Source organism: Malurus melanocephalus, unplaced genomic scaffold, assembly GCF_030028575.1.
Source record: "Malurus melanocephalus ecotype Western Australia unplaced genomic scaffold, MMel_1.1 scaffold_862, whole genome shotgun sequence".
NCBI classification, from domain to species: Eukaryota; Metazoa; Chordata; class Aves; order Passeriformes; family Maluridae; genus Malurus; species Malurus melanocephalus.
The window spans coordinates 17534-33955 of record NW_026624094.1 but is presented as its reverse complement, the minus strand read 5'-3'; the positions used below and the strand labels follow the sequence as shown (position 1 = coordinate 33955).

At 45.8% G+C, this 16422-nt stretch overlaps 1 protein-coding gene across 1 annotated transcript; it reads right to left on the bottom strand.

Annotated features, from left to right (window-relative positions):
* Nucleotides 1–1048: 1048 nt before the first annotated feature.
* Nucleotides 1049–16416, bottom strand: AGO4 (argonaute RISC component 4). Its single transcript, XM_057385738.1, has 18 exons — nt 16156–16416; nt 13472–13637; nt 12681–12801; nt 11537–11718; nt 10962–11098; nt 10748–10882; nt 10495–10582; nt 9916–10063; nt 9713–9832; nt 9371–9499; nt 9087–9220; nt 8431–8615; nt 8026–8185; nt 6726–7041; nt 6321–6455; nt 5436–5537; nt 5014–5213; nt 1049–4926 (listed from the first exon to the last, which is right to left on the bottom strand). The coding sequence occupies exons 1-18, from the start codon at nt 16172–16174 to the stop codon at nt 4818–4820; spliced, it is 2586 nt and encodes an 861-aa protein (XP_057241721.1). The 5' UTR covers nt 16175–16416; the 3' UTR covers nt 1049–4817.
* Nucleotides 16417–16422: the final 6 nt, after the last annotated feature.

The window sequence follows — 16422 nt, the reverse complement described above, 5'->3', positions numbered from 1 at the left end:
ACGCCGCGCGCACGCGCCGCCGCCGCCCGGCCCCGCGCGCAACAAAGGCGGCGCCCGCCGGCCCCGCCGCCATCTTGGGGCCCACAGGGAGCGGGGGGACGCGGAGGGACGGGGGGGAATGCCCAGCCYGTGCGTTGCCACAATTAATATCGTAGGTTTTCCCTTTTTTTTTTTTTAATTATTTTTTTTAAACTCATTTTGTGCAGCCGAGCCGAGGACGAAGCGCTGGGAAGCAGTTTCTTGTTTCGCCTGCTGTACAGTCACTCCTGAGGTGCTCTGAGCCTCGCCAGACAGGAGCAGGGCAGGAATTCCCCGTGGCCCTGCTCCACCTAAATCCATAGAACCGGGCAGAGCATCCCTTTTCCATCCCGTTTCCCACCACCTCCCAGACCTGTCCTTCSCAGGAAGTGCAAATCCCAACTCTGTTCCTTGACTTTATGAATAACATCACAAACCCCAGGAGCTTCACTTCCACGCAGTGCCAAATGAGCCTGAGGTGTGTTATCCTGGCTGGGCCATTCCAGGAAAAGGTGCAAAATTYGGAGGAATTCAAGCTGTCAAAGCATTCCTACCTCATGTTGCCCTCCCATATCATGAGCAGCAGCTCCTGCTSTCCTGAAGGAGCAGCTTGAGCAGGAACCTGCTGGGATTTTGGAAAGCGAGGCTGTGGCACAGAATCCCACGCATCYTTCAGCCCTGRGTTCCTGGGGTTTGATCCAAGAGCYCTTTGCATCATGTTYGGAAGACACCRGGACAAKCAAACGTTGGGGTTTGAGCTCCTCAGGTTCCTGTGAGGAGCAACCTGAGTGCCAAAGCCCCAGGATCTGCCCTGCAAATGGCACTCACACCTGACAGGGGGCTGCAGAAGGTGCCGGGGATTTCAGATAATCCTGTCCCGGTTTCAGTCACAGCTCCCACGCTCTGGCCTCCTCCAAAAGCTTTTCCTGTCCTTCCTGCTATATTTTTAGTGCAGTGCAGCTGTCTGAGGAGATAAACCCTCACCTCGTAGAGAAGATGAAGCAGCCAACAGCTCTTGCATTTATTCACTGCATTTCTCTGACATAGAATCCCCTCTCCAGGTTGGTACAGTCCATTAACACCAAATTTTCTCTTTAATTTCCCAAACAATATAAAAATAGGCCCATTCTCAACCCCTCCCCTGGTGTTTGCAATTTCAGTTTCCTTTAGGATCCCAGGAGACGTCACCCATAGATATTTCTGTATCTTGCTAACTCKTAATGCATCAGAAATAGATATATTGTGGTAATGAGTTCCACAGGTGACACATTGTGTACAAGTTTTAATTAAAAGTTAAATAGTTTAAGACATTTGTTTACAGGCAACAGTATTGGTTGCTCACTCTGTACATTGCATTTATTGGACAGCAATAAGGAAAACCAGAACATTTGGCACGAKAATGCCAATTTTWTTATTATTATTATTATTATTTTTGGACACATGAACACAAAATATCCCTGCAGGCTAAAAAAAAAAAAATACATTGCAATTGTACACGACCAGCATCTTATCTCGACACAGGGCTGTGAGCCCCAGGACAGTTTAGAAAGTACCTCGTATTGCTAGAGACATACATCCAGTCCAAAGTTAATAAAATACCATTTGAAACATTACAAGTCTAACAATATAGAAACCAAAAAATTACATCAGAAGTCAAACTGAACAAATGCAAACATTTTACATTGAAGTTGCAGCCTCTAGACATAGAAATATGAAAATGTCAATAGCAAGGTCTAAGAAAATCTGTAAGTGATATTTAGTGCAAGAYCTTTCCTCCAGTGCACAGGGAAAGAGCCTTGCAGTGGATCAGGATCAAGATGGATCCAACACACTCTGGCCCTGCCTTCCAAAAATGAAAGCAGAGTCACTCCCTCGCTATTGAGCAAGAAAACTCCTACAGCACATCCACAAAGGGGTCGGGGGTCGAGGCTGTCAGACGCCGGCTCTGAACGAGGGCCCTTCCCCATCCGAAGGGCTGAGCGAGGGTGGAACGGGACATCCCATCCACCGGCCCCTGCGCCCTTGGATGCAGTGCCAGCACCACCCTGGTATCTCACAGCGACACACGAGCCAGACTGGTGGAGAACTAGGGATTGCCAGAGCTTGTTCAGAACTCAGCAGGGACAAAGCAAGCAGAACCGGCTGGAAAACAGGATTTCTGCCCCCTCCCCCCCTTTTTTTATATATTTTTTTTTAATATATATCAACCACCCCCTTCCCCAACTCTTTGAACTTTGCTACATTTAAAATCTTTCACACCACAGAGCTAAACAGTGGCCAACAGGCTTTATTTGTAAAAAAAACCCCAAAAAACAAAAATCAAAACACCCTAAAACTACAGCTACAGAATGCACATCTTCCCATTGATTGACACATGCAGAATGAGTCACTCAGGCCCACAGGGCTCACCCAGGTCCTCAAGTCCTCTTGACTTGGGCTCAGACCTGCCTAGGGCAGCACTGCTGCAACTTGGATCCTGAACTTCAGTGCTTTCCCCCCAAAACTCCAGCCCTGTGCCCGGGGTGGGCTCACACCAGCCCCACTCAGGTGCTGGCCCAGGGCTCACCAGGGGTTGATGCTCCACCTGGTCTGAGGTCAAATATCCAGTCACAGGCAAACCAAGGAGAGGCTCTCCCTTCCCTCAGTCTCAACCAGGAGTGCTTGGCACTGGACAACTACTTGGTGATAAAATTAATTTTTAATGCACCCTTGTTAAACCAGCCCCATTCCTAGTGCACAAACTCAAATCAGGGATCTTGGATCCTACCACCTCCAACAGGTGCTCAGGTGCTTTTCAAGGTGCCAAAGTTCTCCGTGTGTGTTGGGTCAGTCAGAGTTCACTCTAAAAAGGGTTTTTGTGTCTTCTCCCTGAACGAGTACTGAGAAAAGCAGCGGTCAGTCTCCCACCCACATGTCCTGATTTTATTACACAAGTGAGGTATTCTTTAAAAAAAAAAGTTAAAAAACTAAAAAGAATCTTTTTGTTTTCTCAATCTAAACCTGTCCTGGCACATGCCAGGGACAGGGTTCACTTCAGTCCCATTTTCAACAGAAATGAAAAGAGGTTAAACTCAATTTATGAAACGTTCTACTGGCAAGGAGGTTATAAAACTGTTTGAAGATATTCAGTGTACACTGGTACAACTGAAAACAACAGCATTTAGAAATGTAAACTTTCATTTATTTACAAGCTTAAAGACTGAAGGAAACAGCATTTCCTATTGCTGAAATTTGGAGGGGGCTGGTTCCTAAGCTTTGGGACAGTAGACAACTTAGCAGCAAACCCCACACGAGTATCAGAGACCACAGTGCAATCCTTGGGCTTCTCAAACTCCTCCTCAGTTTAGGAATAAGCTTTAATCTGCACTACCTCAGGTATACAGTAAGGGATCTAGTCTTAAATTACTACGTTCATGGATTACAGGAATACMAGGGAAACCAGGTCCCTGTTCTGGATTACAGGTTGCAGCTGAAAAAAGCCAAGCAGATTAAAAACCCTAATTTCTAGGCTGGGACAGAATCAGCATTTGAGACTCACACGGGTTCAACATGCTGTAAATGCAGTTGTGTGGGCAACCCAGATTCCCAGGGAAAAAACAGTTCAAAATGCTGGTACAAGTCCTCAGGTTGCCTGTCACACAATACATTTCAACTGTACACATTGGCCTTTCCTACACGGAACACCCAGTTTCCAAGCTTATAAAAAATGTTGTAGACAGGACACCAACAGTGAATATAAAACAGTTAAAAATAATTCTTAAAAAAAGCATGGAAATGCGTCTTTTCTAATTAGTTTCAGAAACTGCCAAATTGTGTGTTCAGAAAACGACACGAGAATGTTGGTTAAACTCATGCACAATCCTCAGCTAGAAAATTACACTGTTGGGGGGGCTTAAAAAACAAAGATTTATTGCCAAAGTTAAACCTTCTATGAGAAAAAAGTTTTAAAATCACTTAGATTTATCAAACCACACAGCAGCATAAAGTGGGCACTTTTGTAAAAGTTTGCAAAATACCTAAAAGCTAATTTTTTTTTTTTGTTTTATCATTTTTAGAGGGGGGAAATGATGGTTCAGTACTTGTTACGATACCATGGCAGTATTATTTATAACCATTATCATTAAAATCTACTGACAGGCATCACTATTGGTTATATTACACATTCACAGAACAAGAACCACCTATTAATTCGCATTATAGTGCAATTGCTTTGCAGCCCAAGTCTGCAGAGATTAAAAAGATAATTAGTAAAACTGACAAAAAACTGCAATACCTGTGAAAGTTATGTTTCTTAAAAGGCATTTACAGTAGTGAAGTCTAAAATCTCCATTAAAAAATCTATGGCCCCACACGACAGAAGGATTACAGCGAGCTGGATAAAACATTTTGCAATCACATCATACTCACAAAGCAGGGCACAGAGACAGGGCAGCAGTCACCATCAGCTCATGGGATGAGGAGAACTGAAAAAACACAGCTAGCAAAAGATTTGATAGAAACCTTTCGTGCCAAGTCCTTGAAAAATTTCAGGATGATCAGCCTTTGCGCTTTGAGGTAAAAATTCAGTCCAATGCATCAGAAAAGACAAGTCTATGGATTTCTAGTACAGAAAACAATGAAACAAATGGCTCAATTGTGTTGGTGCATCAGACATTGCAGTGAAGAACAGATTCAGTGCGACTGTCCGGAGCTGCTGGTAGTGGGCAGTCCGAAATCCCCCCGCTCTGGATAGAGCAGGAGGCTTCCAAACACTTCAGGACTGCGTGGGTTGTTGTTTTGCCTCATCTTCCCAGGTGCTCTCAAGCGAAATACATGGTGTGCTGGGTGTCGTGGTGGATCTGCACGGCCTTGGCCAGCGCCTGCGGATCRCGGCCGTTGCTCTGCCCCGACACGTGGCTGCCCTCAGCGCTGTGAGCAGACACACACCCGTGAACAACTGGGACAAGCAGCTCAGCTTCRCTACCTGCCTATCAGTAGGGTGAGGCCATTCCTTACCTGTCATGATCCTTGTCCACAAGATGGTATCTGGCCCGAAAGGCCACCAGCCTGGCGTAGTAGGCGGGCGCGGGGATGGAGACGGAGCGGGTGCAGCGCACGTACGTGTGGCACAGCTGGTACGTCAGTAGCTGCAGCTCATCTGCTGTGAAACAGTTGTCATCCCACAACACCTGGTAGTGGGAGGGACGGCTGGTTCCCTGCAGAGAACAGGKGAGCAGTCAGCTGGAGAGCAACAGCAAGGACAGAGGTGGTACCTGCAGGCTGCCCCTTCCAGCAGGCACTGAGGAGGCAGTGCCAAGCGGGCACCAACACACTCTGAGTCTGCCAAGCAACAAACAGAAGTGATGTTTTCCATGGGGACAACTACCCACAACTAAGGATTTAGTCCCACAGCCTGAGCACAGCAGAGCTGACATTACCTGAATTCCTGCATGGCTACAGAGGTAAAAGTCAAATTCAGAGGGATGTGTGATGGTGCTGTCCACAGTAGTGCCTGCTGGTACATTGCCGCTTTTACCCACCTAGTGAGAAAAGTTTATTATTAGTCTGTGGGCTTTTTTGGAAGTGATCCAAAAATACCTTCAAAGGTAGGCTTTACTGAAAGCTGCTGGAGAATTTGCTGCTCAAAAAGGTGAAAAAATGTTAAGGTCGTTTACATAGGAGGAATGAAAATGTTCTCTGTGAATTCATTTTTAGAAACTTCACCAAATCCAGCTGGTGTGTCATCAGAGGAAAATAAAACCCTTGCCAGCACCATTAAAACTGCAGAGTGGGATAAAGCCTACACAAGTAATTCAGGATCTGAAAATGCAGGTTCCTGAGATAAATTTATTTCGTACCCTTGTTTGCCCTCRCACCTCGGAGATCTGGGTTTTTAAGCAAACCTCAGATCAAGCGCTTCCCTAAAGAAGGTTCCTTAGCTGGCTTGTGGACTTGTGCCACAGGCACATCTTAGATGCACCTGGAGATAGAACAGGGAATGGACTGAACAGCCGGTCAACTCATCATCAGGAATCCTGGACTATAAAAACCAAGGCTACAGTTCTAGGTACACAAATACTGGGATACAGGACACACCTATTCCAAAAGGGGGGTACAAGCTATTCCATCTGATGTAGAACAGTACAAAGGGGAGGAATCAGTTATTTTGGTAGAGAAAGCTGGTTACCACCCAGTACTGCTGCTGCTTTACCCAGTACCACCCAGTACAGCTTTAGTGGGCAAGATGGATCGAACACCCCACCGAATCGAACAATCCCACTTTCCTGTGCCACCACCTCCCCCCTCATGGAGTCAGTACTTGCCCTTTCAGTTTTGTCAGCGCAGAACAGCCTGGTGTGATGCCTTTTCTGCACAACAATGTAGGTTATTCCCGGTCTATAATCTTCTTCTAAACTAATGCAGGCCTTCCGRATGGCGATCAGCTCTGGCCAAGCTACCTACAAGCAGAAGATTTAACCATTATGTGATTAATTCTGTAGGTATTTGATTATTTAATTTTTTTCCTGTGTACAAATGSCATGTCATAAGGAATATGATCAGACGGGTAAGAGTACATTGCACTTGCCCAGGCAATTCAATGAAACTTAATTTTTCCAATAACAAATATAATCTGCATGAATATATCTATTTTTTCACATCAATCCCTTGTAATAACATAAATATATATCCATCTTTTTCATGAGCAACAAAAAATTATCAGACAGTACCTGTTTCATCTGTCCTTCTGACACTCCTCCTCTGTAGTAAATGATCCTGGTGGGCTTGAAACGAGTGGATTTGTAGAACTGGATCAASAGCTCCCGCACCATGTTGGTCAGGTCCTGGATCACCTCCTGGCTGTAGAGCAGCTCCTGGGAGGTCTCCTGGCGCGAGGTCTGCACGCGCACCGTGGCGCAGTAGCGGCTGGGGTGCCCGTCCATGCTGCCCACCACGGCCGCGATGGACGGCTTCTTCCCATCCCCGGCGGGAGGGTGAGTCACATCTGCTCCCAAAAAGATCACTGGCTGCTGGAACACCGAGGGCCTGTTTGGTAAGATTAAGGTTTTTTTAATTAGTTATAGAATTCCAGAAGGGTTTGGGTTGGAAAAGACCTTAAAGCCCATCCCATTCCCACCCCCTGGCATGGGCAAGGACACCTTCCACTATCCCAGGTTGCTCCAAGCCCCATCCAACCTGACCTTCAAGGGGTGGGGCAGCCACAGCTTCTCTGGGCAGCCTGTGCCAGGGCCTCACCATCCTCACAGGAAAGAATTCCTTCCTAATCTCTAATTTCTAATCTAGATCTACTCTCTTTCAGTCATTATTACTACAGTCCCTCTCCAGTCTGTCGGCCTCTTCAGATACTGGAAGGTGCTGTGAGGTTTCCACACAACCTTCTCCAGACTGAACAACCCCAACTTTCTCACCCTGACTTGAGAGGAGAGGTGCTCTAGGCCTCTCATCAACTCATAATAATAAATAAGAACAGCAAAAAGAAGAAGGGCCAGGACCAAAACAAAAAGAAGTTACAGGAAGGTGCATCCAAAGCACTGAAAAGAGCTAAAACATGTCAGAATTTTTAAGGACAAAATTCTCTGCCTCAAGCACTTACAGTCCAGAAAGAACAGAAAGTGACAAGGACAGGATCAAAGGCAGACCAAGTTACAAGTATTGATTCCAAGTCACTCCTCCTCACTTCTTCTCTTTCAATTTGGAAGCAAACACAGGATGCTTTGGGAGGTGGCAAGAGGAAAATGTAAACTGAGTGAATCCAAAGGCAGGAAAGAGACAGGAAAAAAACCTTGGTGAGCTTGGTGGCTCTGACTGCYGGATGGCTCTGACTCCCCTTGGCTCAGGGCTTACTGGGAACACTCCAAAKGCAGACATATCCTCCACTGTCCACTCCAGACTGTGGGAATTTCTAAAGYGTGTTTTATTTTGAAAAGTATCATTTTAGCAAACACAACAAAACAACACCATTTTCCTTCACAATCCAGACATTACGAAGAGCTTTTGAGTGAATCTCACCTTTGATGAGGTACCAGCACATTGTTAATTCCTCCAAGCTTGGCGTTGATCTTCAGACACAGGTTAGACAGTGTTTGTGGTGAGGTTTTGACCACGTTCTTTACCTGAACACACTGTGTAGCCATGCCTAGAAGAGTATCTCCAACCCGCTTGACTTCAGCTGTGACAGAAAAATAARGCAGCGGTTCCTGCTTGCTCTTATCTTTTTCAAATGTTACTGTAATTCAGATCCTTGAAACTTCACTGACAAAGATTCAATTTGCTCTTTGGTAATACACAAGTTCTCCAACCAGGCTTTAAAATGAGCTCCAAAACACCCTTTTAAAGAGAACCCCTTGCCTCATCTGCTCCTTCCTGCCACCCACTTGCAGTACAACTCCTCACTTTACAGCCCCTTCTCCATACCATACACGGGTGTCTTCCCAGGCAGAATGACCACGATGAGCTGCAGGCCAACATAAGTCAGCTTCAAGTGTTTGAACATGGGCTCCACGCTGTCTGCACCCTGGGCATAYTTGCAGAAGCAGGGCTGGCCCTGGATCGGCATCCCGGCRTCCTTGGAGATCTTGCGTAGCTGGTCTGTGAAACTCCTGAAATAGAAGTGGATTTGTCCTGGCCTTTTCACTATGGTTCACTCATCAGTTTTATCAACCAGATCTAAGCTGTTTCTGCTATTTCACAGCACTACTGTAATTATTTTTTAGCAATTCTATCCCTATCAAGAACTCACTAATACGACTCTAATCCTCTCTGAGGAAGGTCACCAGCTTCTGTAATTTTACAAGCCTTACASAAACAGACATTTGAGATGAACATCCTGAGGCAGATTCCCAAACTAATACYGATGCTCTGGTAAATTTTAACTTATCCACCTAATTTATCTTAGCATTGCTGCAACCATGATTTTTACCAATCAGTGGTTTGTACAACCTCTTTCTTTAGGATTCTGTAGAGTAATTTGAAGGACAGGGGAAAATCAACTTATATCACATATCACCTTTCAGAAACATGAGAAAAATACATCTTGAAATAGAATCCTGAATAAGTGGGAAAATACTTACTTCAGCAAGTCTTCCCTGCACTGTTTTTGAGGAGCAAAACAGGCAACAGCCCAAACTTTAATCTCAATGCCAGCATAGAACTGTTTCCCTCTCATGTCCCACACGCCTTGGTTTGGTGTGGCCACAGTCTTGTTCTAGGTAAAAACCAAAGGCAAATTAGATATAAAGTGCTGCCCTGTTTTGACTGCAGCCCACCAGAGGAAGCCTCATGAGAAGATACACAAAACACCTCAKGAATTTCAATAAACTCAGGATAAGGAGTTTTACAAGACATGGAAACTCACCCTGCCTCCATATTGCAGCATTGGGGCTGGCAGAACTCTGCCWGTCAGCTCTGTCATTTCGTTATGGACAACAATTCCAAACTCTTTCAGGTACGGATCAGGTCCACCAACCATACTGTTACTCTTCACCTGGGGACAAGTACAGATGTCACTACACTAAAGCTTCAGGTGAYTCTGCCCTCTTTGCCATCAACCATCTTTCTGTCTAAAAAGATTTGTTTTAACCAAGACACATTTTWTAACTTCTCTCTTGGTTGTGCTGCTCATCATCACCTGCTTCGATGCTCTGGAAAAACCATGAGAAGTGACAAAGACAAACTGTTCAGCTAGAAAAGCTCTCACCAGTCTGCTGATCTCCTCCTGCCTGTCTGGGGCAGACCTGGCTGTTGCTTTTATCATGGTCGAGGTCTGATTGTCTGTGAGCTTCTTGATGCACCTCTGGCCAGCCACGATGTTACACACCTGCAGAGGAGSAGGGAGAGGTGCTGTGACATTTAACACCATTTAACAGAGGACACATCACAGTGCAGGACCCGGATCCTTACCTCCAGTGGCAGGTACGTGTGTTTCTGTTCCTGTCCCACTTGGAGACAGGGCAGGTGAGGATATTTCAGCTGCAGACTGTACTTCTGCTTAAAATACTGAGCTACTGTGCACTCCATGGCCTGCCCATTCTCCAGCTGCAGAGGGAACCTAGAAATGACATTTGTCCTGGTTAGATTCTGTCAGATTTTTTTTAAATGAAAAAATTGTATGAAAAATCTATTCCAGATTACCATTAGCAAATCTCTGTTTTCCTTAGTCAGCGGATCTCTTCTTTATGAAAAGATTTTTTACTCCATACTGAATCTCTTGTATTTTAGCTATTTTAAAAATGGGAGCTTTTGGTAACTGTATTTAAAAGCCAGGATATAGATCAATTTTCCTGGGTTGAAAGAAATAGAGCAGCAGTGAAAAGGCATACTATTCTGCCATTCCACTAAGACTAAATATTCCTATAAAGCTACACAGCTGCTTCACCTCTGGAATCAACTATTCCTGCAAAAACAATGTATCAAATATATTCCAAATATATTTAATAGGTTGAAGATTTTGGGAACTGTCAGGCAGTGTTTGATACGTACGTCTGGTGACTGGCTGGTCGCCTGGTAACATTGCAAACTCGGTATTTTCTCTTCATCTGGCCACAGTGGGTAACCTCTACTTTTAGACCTGAAAACCCAACAGAAAATAAATCCAGAGGCAGGAATCACCTTAGAGGAGGATGAAGGCAAAAAGGGACAGCCCAGCTCCCCATGTGCCTTGCAAATTCTCATTACAACACAGTATTACCAGGTTACAGTATTTTCTTGCAGCAGCTTTAAGACAAGCTTTTACCTCTGATTTCTTTGGTAAACTTSACACGCTGGGAGTCTGTCAGAGGTTTGCTTTGCTCACTGATGCTCTGGATGTCCAAGACCTCGCACATGAACTCAATGATAGGCTGGGCACGATAGAAAGCAGTTGCTGACACTAAGATAAAAAGATAGGACAATTAACTGAGAAGCACAAAGAACTCTGTTAGGTGAGTGAGACARAATCTCCTACACACCATCAATGTTGAGCATCATGTTCCACATGGCAGGMCGGACCGACTGATGGAAACCGAACCAGACCTCCCTGCCCCCTCCCAGGGGGTGGTAATAACCTTCAGGAGGGGAGAAAAAGGAGCGACCCACAGGGGTGTACCTGAAAAAATAAGAAAATTAATACTCCAATCATTTTTTTCTGATATACCTTTTATATTCAAACCTAYAGTGTTTAAAACACATTTCTACAGCATGTTGCAACAGTCAGAGCTCACTTATGGCAAGCACACAAAGCCTTTTCCAACAGTGCAGCTGGAAAGGGTACAGCAAATTCCTGTTAGAAACATGACCAGCAGACACAAGGCCTTAGTTCAGATCACATTTCCCTATTCTAGTGCAAATTTGTAAGGCAGGTGTTGAATTACATGGCTGTATCCCTCATCCCTTCTACCACAGGGAAGTGAATTACACAGCTGCATCCTTCATCCCTTCTACCACAGGAGTGTAACAGGCAGCAGAGCAGCAGCAAGGAATAACTAACATAAATGTTAAGATGGATAGAGGACAAATGCAGTCAGAGGGYCCCACAGGTACCCACCTCATGGAGGGAAGGTGCCGTGTGATCACATCCAGTGCCTGTACAGAATCTTCAGGAACTTCATTCAGGTGTCCTGCCAGAGCTTCCAGCAGCATCTGAAGGCTGACAACTGACACCCACTGAATGGAAACCTTAAATGTCTGGTCCTTCCCCTCTCCTGGSAGTGTAACCTCCATATCCACCTGCCATGGGCACAAGAGAATTAAGCACATTAAGCACAAGCTTTTGTTATGGATTGCAGACAGACATAACACTCAGCAAAGGTACAGTTTTCTCCCAGGTATCCTTTCAATCTGTATTTTTGATGATTAGTTTGTGTAATGACYTTAAAATATTACAATTGGTTCCCTCAGGACTTTGAAAGTTTGTCATTTATTCATCTGAGAAACTGCACTGAAGTATCTTTAAATGTAAATCTTAAGCAGTAATTAGTATGGTGACATCAAAGCTCTGGAGAACGGTGAGTCATTTTTTTCAGTCAGCCAATTAATAGCAAGGTGTTTTGTGAACCAAATGGGAAAGCAAGAAAACCTTTTGGTCAGATAGGAGACTTGCTGGGAAACAAAAATCTCAGAGTTCTGGCACAGCACTTGTGGTGATTCTCACACCCCACAGCCCAGAAGATAACTGTGAAACTCATCCTGGGCATCYCCCATTGCACAGCAATGACAATAGGTGGGGTGGAGTTTTGTTTAGAGCTGGGGTCTAAATAAAGGCAGGAACAGCTGATCCAGCTGCTCCCATGGAAAAAGAGGACATATCTCCACAGTGCAGCCAAACCCAACTGGAGTAATTGTCAGCTACAACAACTTTATCATTCAGCAACAGAACAAGGGTCAGAACGGGGAAAAGGGAAGTTCCCATCAGGGTGAAAGAAAAATAGTCTCCTTGCAGCTGYAAGAGCACAATGTAGTTCTCATGTCTCGTGACATTCTCCAGCTGAAGAGTGGGAATTAGAAACCCAAAGACACAAACTTCAGTAGAACACCAGTGAGGTCTCAAAGACCCCGGCTGGCCTTGCCTGTCATTTCCAAGACAACACCAATAGGTGTGACAGCGTTTTTTGGGTTCACATTAATAAAAAAAAAGACTTTTCAAATGACACTGYAACAGTTTTCCCACAGAAACTTAAAGCAACACTTACTCTGTCCCTGCCAATGGGTAAGGGGTGTGCCGTGTACATGTTCCGCTTCCCATCGTACCCAGGCTGCCGATCCCCAAATATCTGCATCTTGAAGTGCCTCACCATTGTATCCACCACCTCCCTAGGGAATGATTCATTGAGTTGAGTGCAAGAACAGAAAATTCAGCAATAGGCTTATACAATTTAATTTTTTTTTTCACTTTTTCTTAAAGGAACAAGATATGAAAACCAATAATGCACAAGAACATCCCCAGGTCACATCAGGAGCTGTAAATGTCACCTCCAGGTTAAGACACCTAAATGCCACACAGTCTATACAGGTACAGATGTGTCTACAGGTATCTGTACTGTCAGCAGAGCTACAGCCAAARCAGGCAGAGAATCTGGAGAGATGCTCACACACAGGCACCTGTCYTGGGTGGGTGGAAGCACCTCATGGACTGATCCACATGTGGACTCCAAAATCTACAAGCTGAAATACCTTCCCTCAGCTGCTACACGTTTGTGTAACAGACTGTGGAACAAYTACCAGGGACATTCTCTTGTAGGCTGTAAAATAAAACCAGCTGGAGGTCAATGCTCAGTATATTTGCCACAGCCTTCCAGATTATTGGCCAATTGCAACACATCTTCATAAAAATAAGAATATTATGGTTCACTGAAAAGCAACTGCTGAGTACAAACACAAACAGGCTTTTAGCAGGTGGAGAATTCCTCGGATGCACAGCTTCCTTACATTCAGGTATACACACTTAATTTAAATCAATAAACCCTTATTAAATATCTCTTACCTGTTGACTCTTCGGGGGCGTTTCTCTGGTTTGATATCTACATCATAGTGATAAACATCAATCTTGGGGATCTGAACCTGGAAGTGGTTGGCCAGGAGACGGATGGGTTTCCCAACAGTGCCCAGGCCTGGGCGACGGGGCGGCTGGAAAAGGCTTGTTGGGGGCCCTGAAAAAGTCAAATATGTATGAGATGTGATTGCTCTGTGCACATCTCAGGCATGCTACGGGTGATTTTTGATCGGACAGGAAGAAATCTTAAGTTTTCTGAGGTTGCAAACAGAGGCATTCCAAGAGGCTCAGACTTGCAGCTGCCCAGAACTTCCAGGTAAAAAATGTGTTCCCTAAATCATGTATAGGTAGGTTGCCATAAGCAACTCTCAAAATTTTAGTGACATTTATTAATGACTGTGGTTATGAACTTTACAGAGCCCTGGGAAAGAATGCAACCATACAGAGATTATGTATTTAATTTGATGCAAAGATAAAGATATCCCTACCTCAATTTCTAGAACAAACCAACAGCCATACAAACCATATTTTGTCATTGTTTTCACTATAGGATTAAAGATCAGATGTTAATGATCCAATTTAAAATTCCAACACAAACACAGGAGTGAGAAAAGGTTTAAGTTTGCTTTGAAATTAAAGAATAAGGGAGAAAGCATTAGACAGGTATGGACTCCTGCAGACGTGGAGGAATTATTTTACTGGGCTAAAAAAAGAGCTTCAGGAACAGCTCTAAGGAGGAAATTATTAGAGGCCTGGAAGCATTACTCACATGCAAGCTGGTCACTAGGGAAGCCTTTAGTTACCCTCCTCAAAGTGTTAAGATCTGAGATACCATGTTAACGAGATTAAACTGACTATTTTTTTAAATCGATCACAGCCTCAGCTGACACTGCACATAAAGCAAATGACATTGGTATATTTTCATGGGTTTGTCTATATCTGAGCAGGGCTCAGTGTGATCAAAGTGTCTTCCCTCTGTTGTAGAGTAGCAAAGGAGAGGGCAAGAAGTCTCACTAGAACGCAATAATAAACCTATCATAAAACTTAGGGCAAATTTAGCATAACCTGACAGCATTCATAAAAGGCAAAAGCTCAGTTTGCACCAGGAGAGAGGAGAGGTGGGTGACTCTTATTTGGGTACACTTTAGGGTGCAGCAATAAACTTTAACACAACCAAAAATTAAACCCAGCACCAAATCCCAGGAGATTCCACACTGGATTTAGAAGCTACTGCACTACCAAGTAGAATTACCAACMTGAGGACACCAGCCCGGGAATATTTTTAAGCAGAAGGAACASAGAGTAAGCAGCTGAAACCCACTGGCACATTAGCTCTGCAAAGCTGCAGTGGCAGGGGGCTGTCAGGGACAGCCACCCCACAGGGCACGTTCCTGGCTCTGCACCCGCCTGATGGATCAAGCTCCGTCACGGTCAGACCAGTTGTGGGGTACAGTTAGTGTTTAAAAAAACTACAGCTGTCTTGACAAGCGTGAATCATTGAGGGCAATCAAAGTTTGCTGTGCTTATTTGGATACGAGAGATGATCCATTAATCCCATGCTAATTAGTCTGAAGGAAGTGCAGGCACTGACCTCCTGCAAGAGATTAAATGACAACTATATTTACCCATTTTCCTCCCTTGGTATTGACAACTTCTGCAAACATGCACAGCAACACTGCCCTCAGTTCTGACCAAAGGAGATAAAAGTTACATATCCTCCTTCCTAAAGTTACTTCTCAAAGGATTCCAGAGAATCAGCTAAAAACTGTTTTCCCATTTGAAGCAGGCTACCCTGGCATCACAGGATTTTTATCTGATCAGCCTGACGAGGGTTGTATGTGCTGTTATATTTTAATTTCTCCTACCCCACAACCATTATGAACCAAGCACCACAACCGAGTTGCTTCAGACAGGAAGCAGTTTCCAAAACTGAAAGAGGATCTGCTTCTCCAGCTGGAACTCAGGGAGGCCACGATACATCACACACGCACAGCAGGCTCTGAGTCAGCCCTCGCTACCTCAAACTCTGGATTCTTCTGGAATTGCACCTTTGTGTCAATAAACATTTCCTATCGCACCAAAATTAACATCACTTCGATTATACCAATCGTTTGAATGGGAATTTGATGGGTCGGGTGTACAGGCCACTGAGGGCTAGAAATACATCGTGCAAGCATTTGATGGAAGAATAATCATGGAATAAGACACAAGCAGGGAAACACCACATGCAAAAACCCACCAATATTTAAGCTAAGTTTGTTAAAGAAATAAACAACCGTATTTTCACAGAGCATCACCTAAAACTCTCAGAAACGGTTCAATGTCAAATATAAAACTTATCATTGCACAGGTTGCAGGGCGCTCATCGCTGTGACACCACAGCCCGGCGTGTCCCCGTCCCCTCGCAGTCACGGTCCCGCTCCCAACCCAGTCCCGTTCACCTCGGGGAAGACGAGGCGCGTCCCCCGGTAGCCCCGGCAGCAGCGGGGCCGTCAGGGCATCCGCAACCCCCGCGCAAAGTTTCGCGACCCGCTGCGGCTCCTCCGCACCGAGCAGCGCCGGCGGCTCCGCACGGGCCCCGGTAACGCCGGGAGCCCCGCCGGGCCCGCGGCCTCCTTCCCCCGCTGTCACGGCCCGACAGGCCGCGGCCCCCGCGCCCCCCCCGCGGCTCTCACCGGGTCCCAGCGCCTCCATGGCGGTGGTGGCGGCCTCGCTGCTCTCGCCGCCGGCCCCGCCGCCCGCCCCGGGCCCCGCCGCCGGCCCCGCCGCCGCCGCGTAGCGCTTGATCTCGGGAATATTGGCGGCGGGGTGGGGGTCCGGCGCGGACACGGGGGCGGCGGGGCGGGAGGCGGCGGCGGCCGAGGAGGTGGATGAGGAGGAGGCAGCGGGGGCGCGGCGGGGAGCGCTCCCCGCGTTCCGCTTCCCCGAGCGGCGGCGCGAAC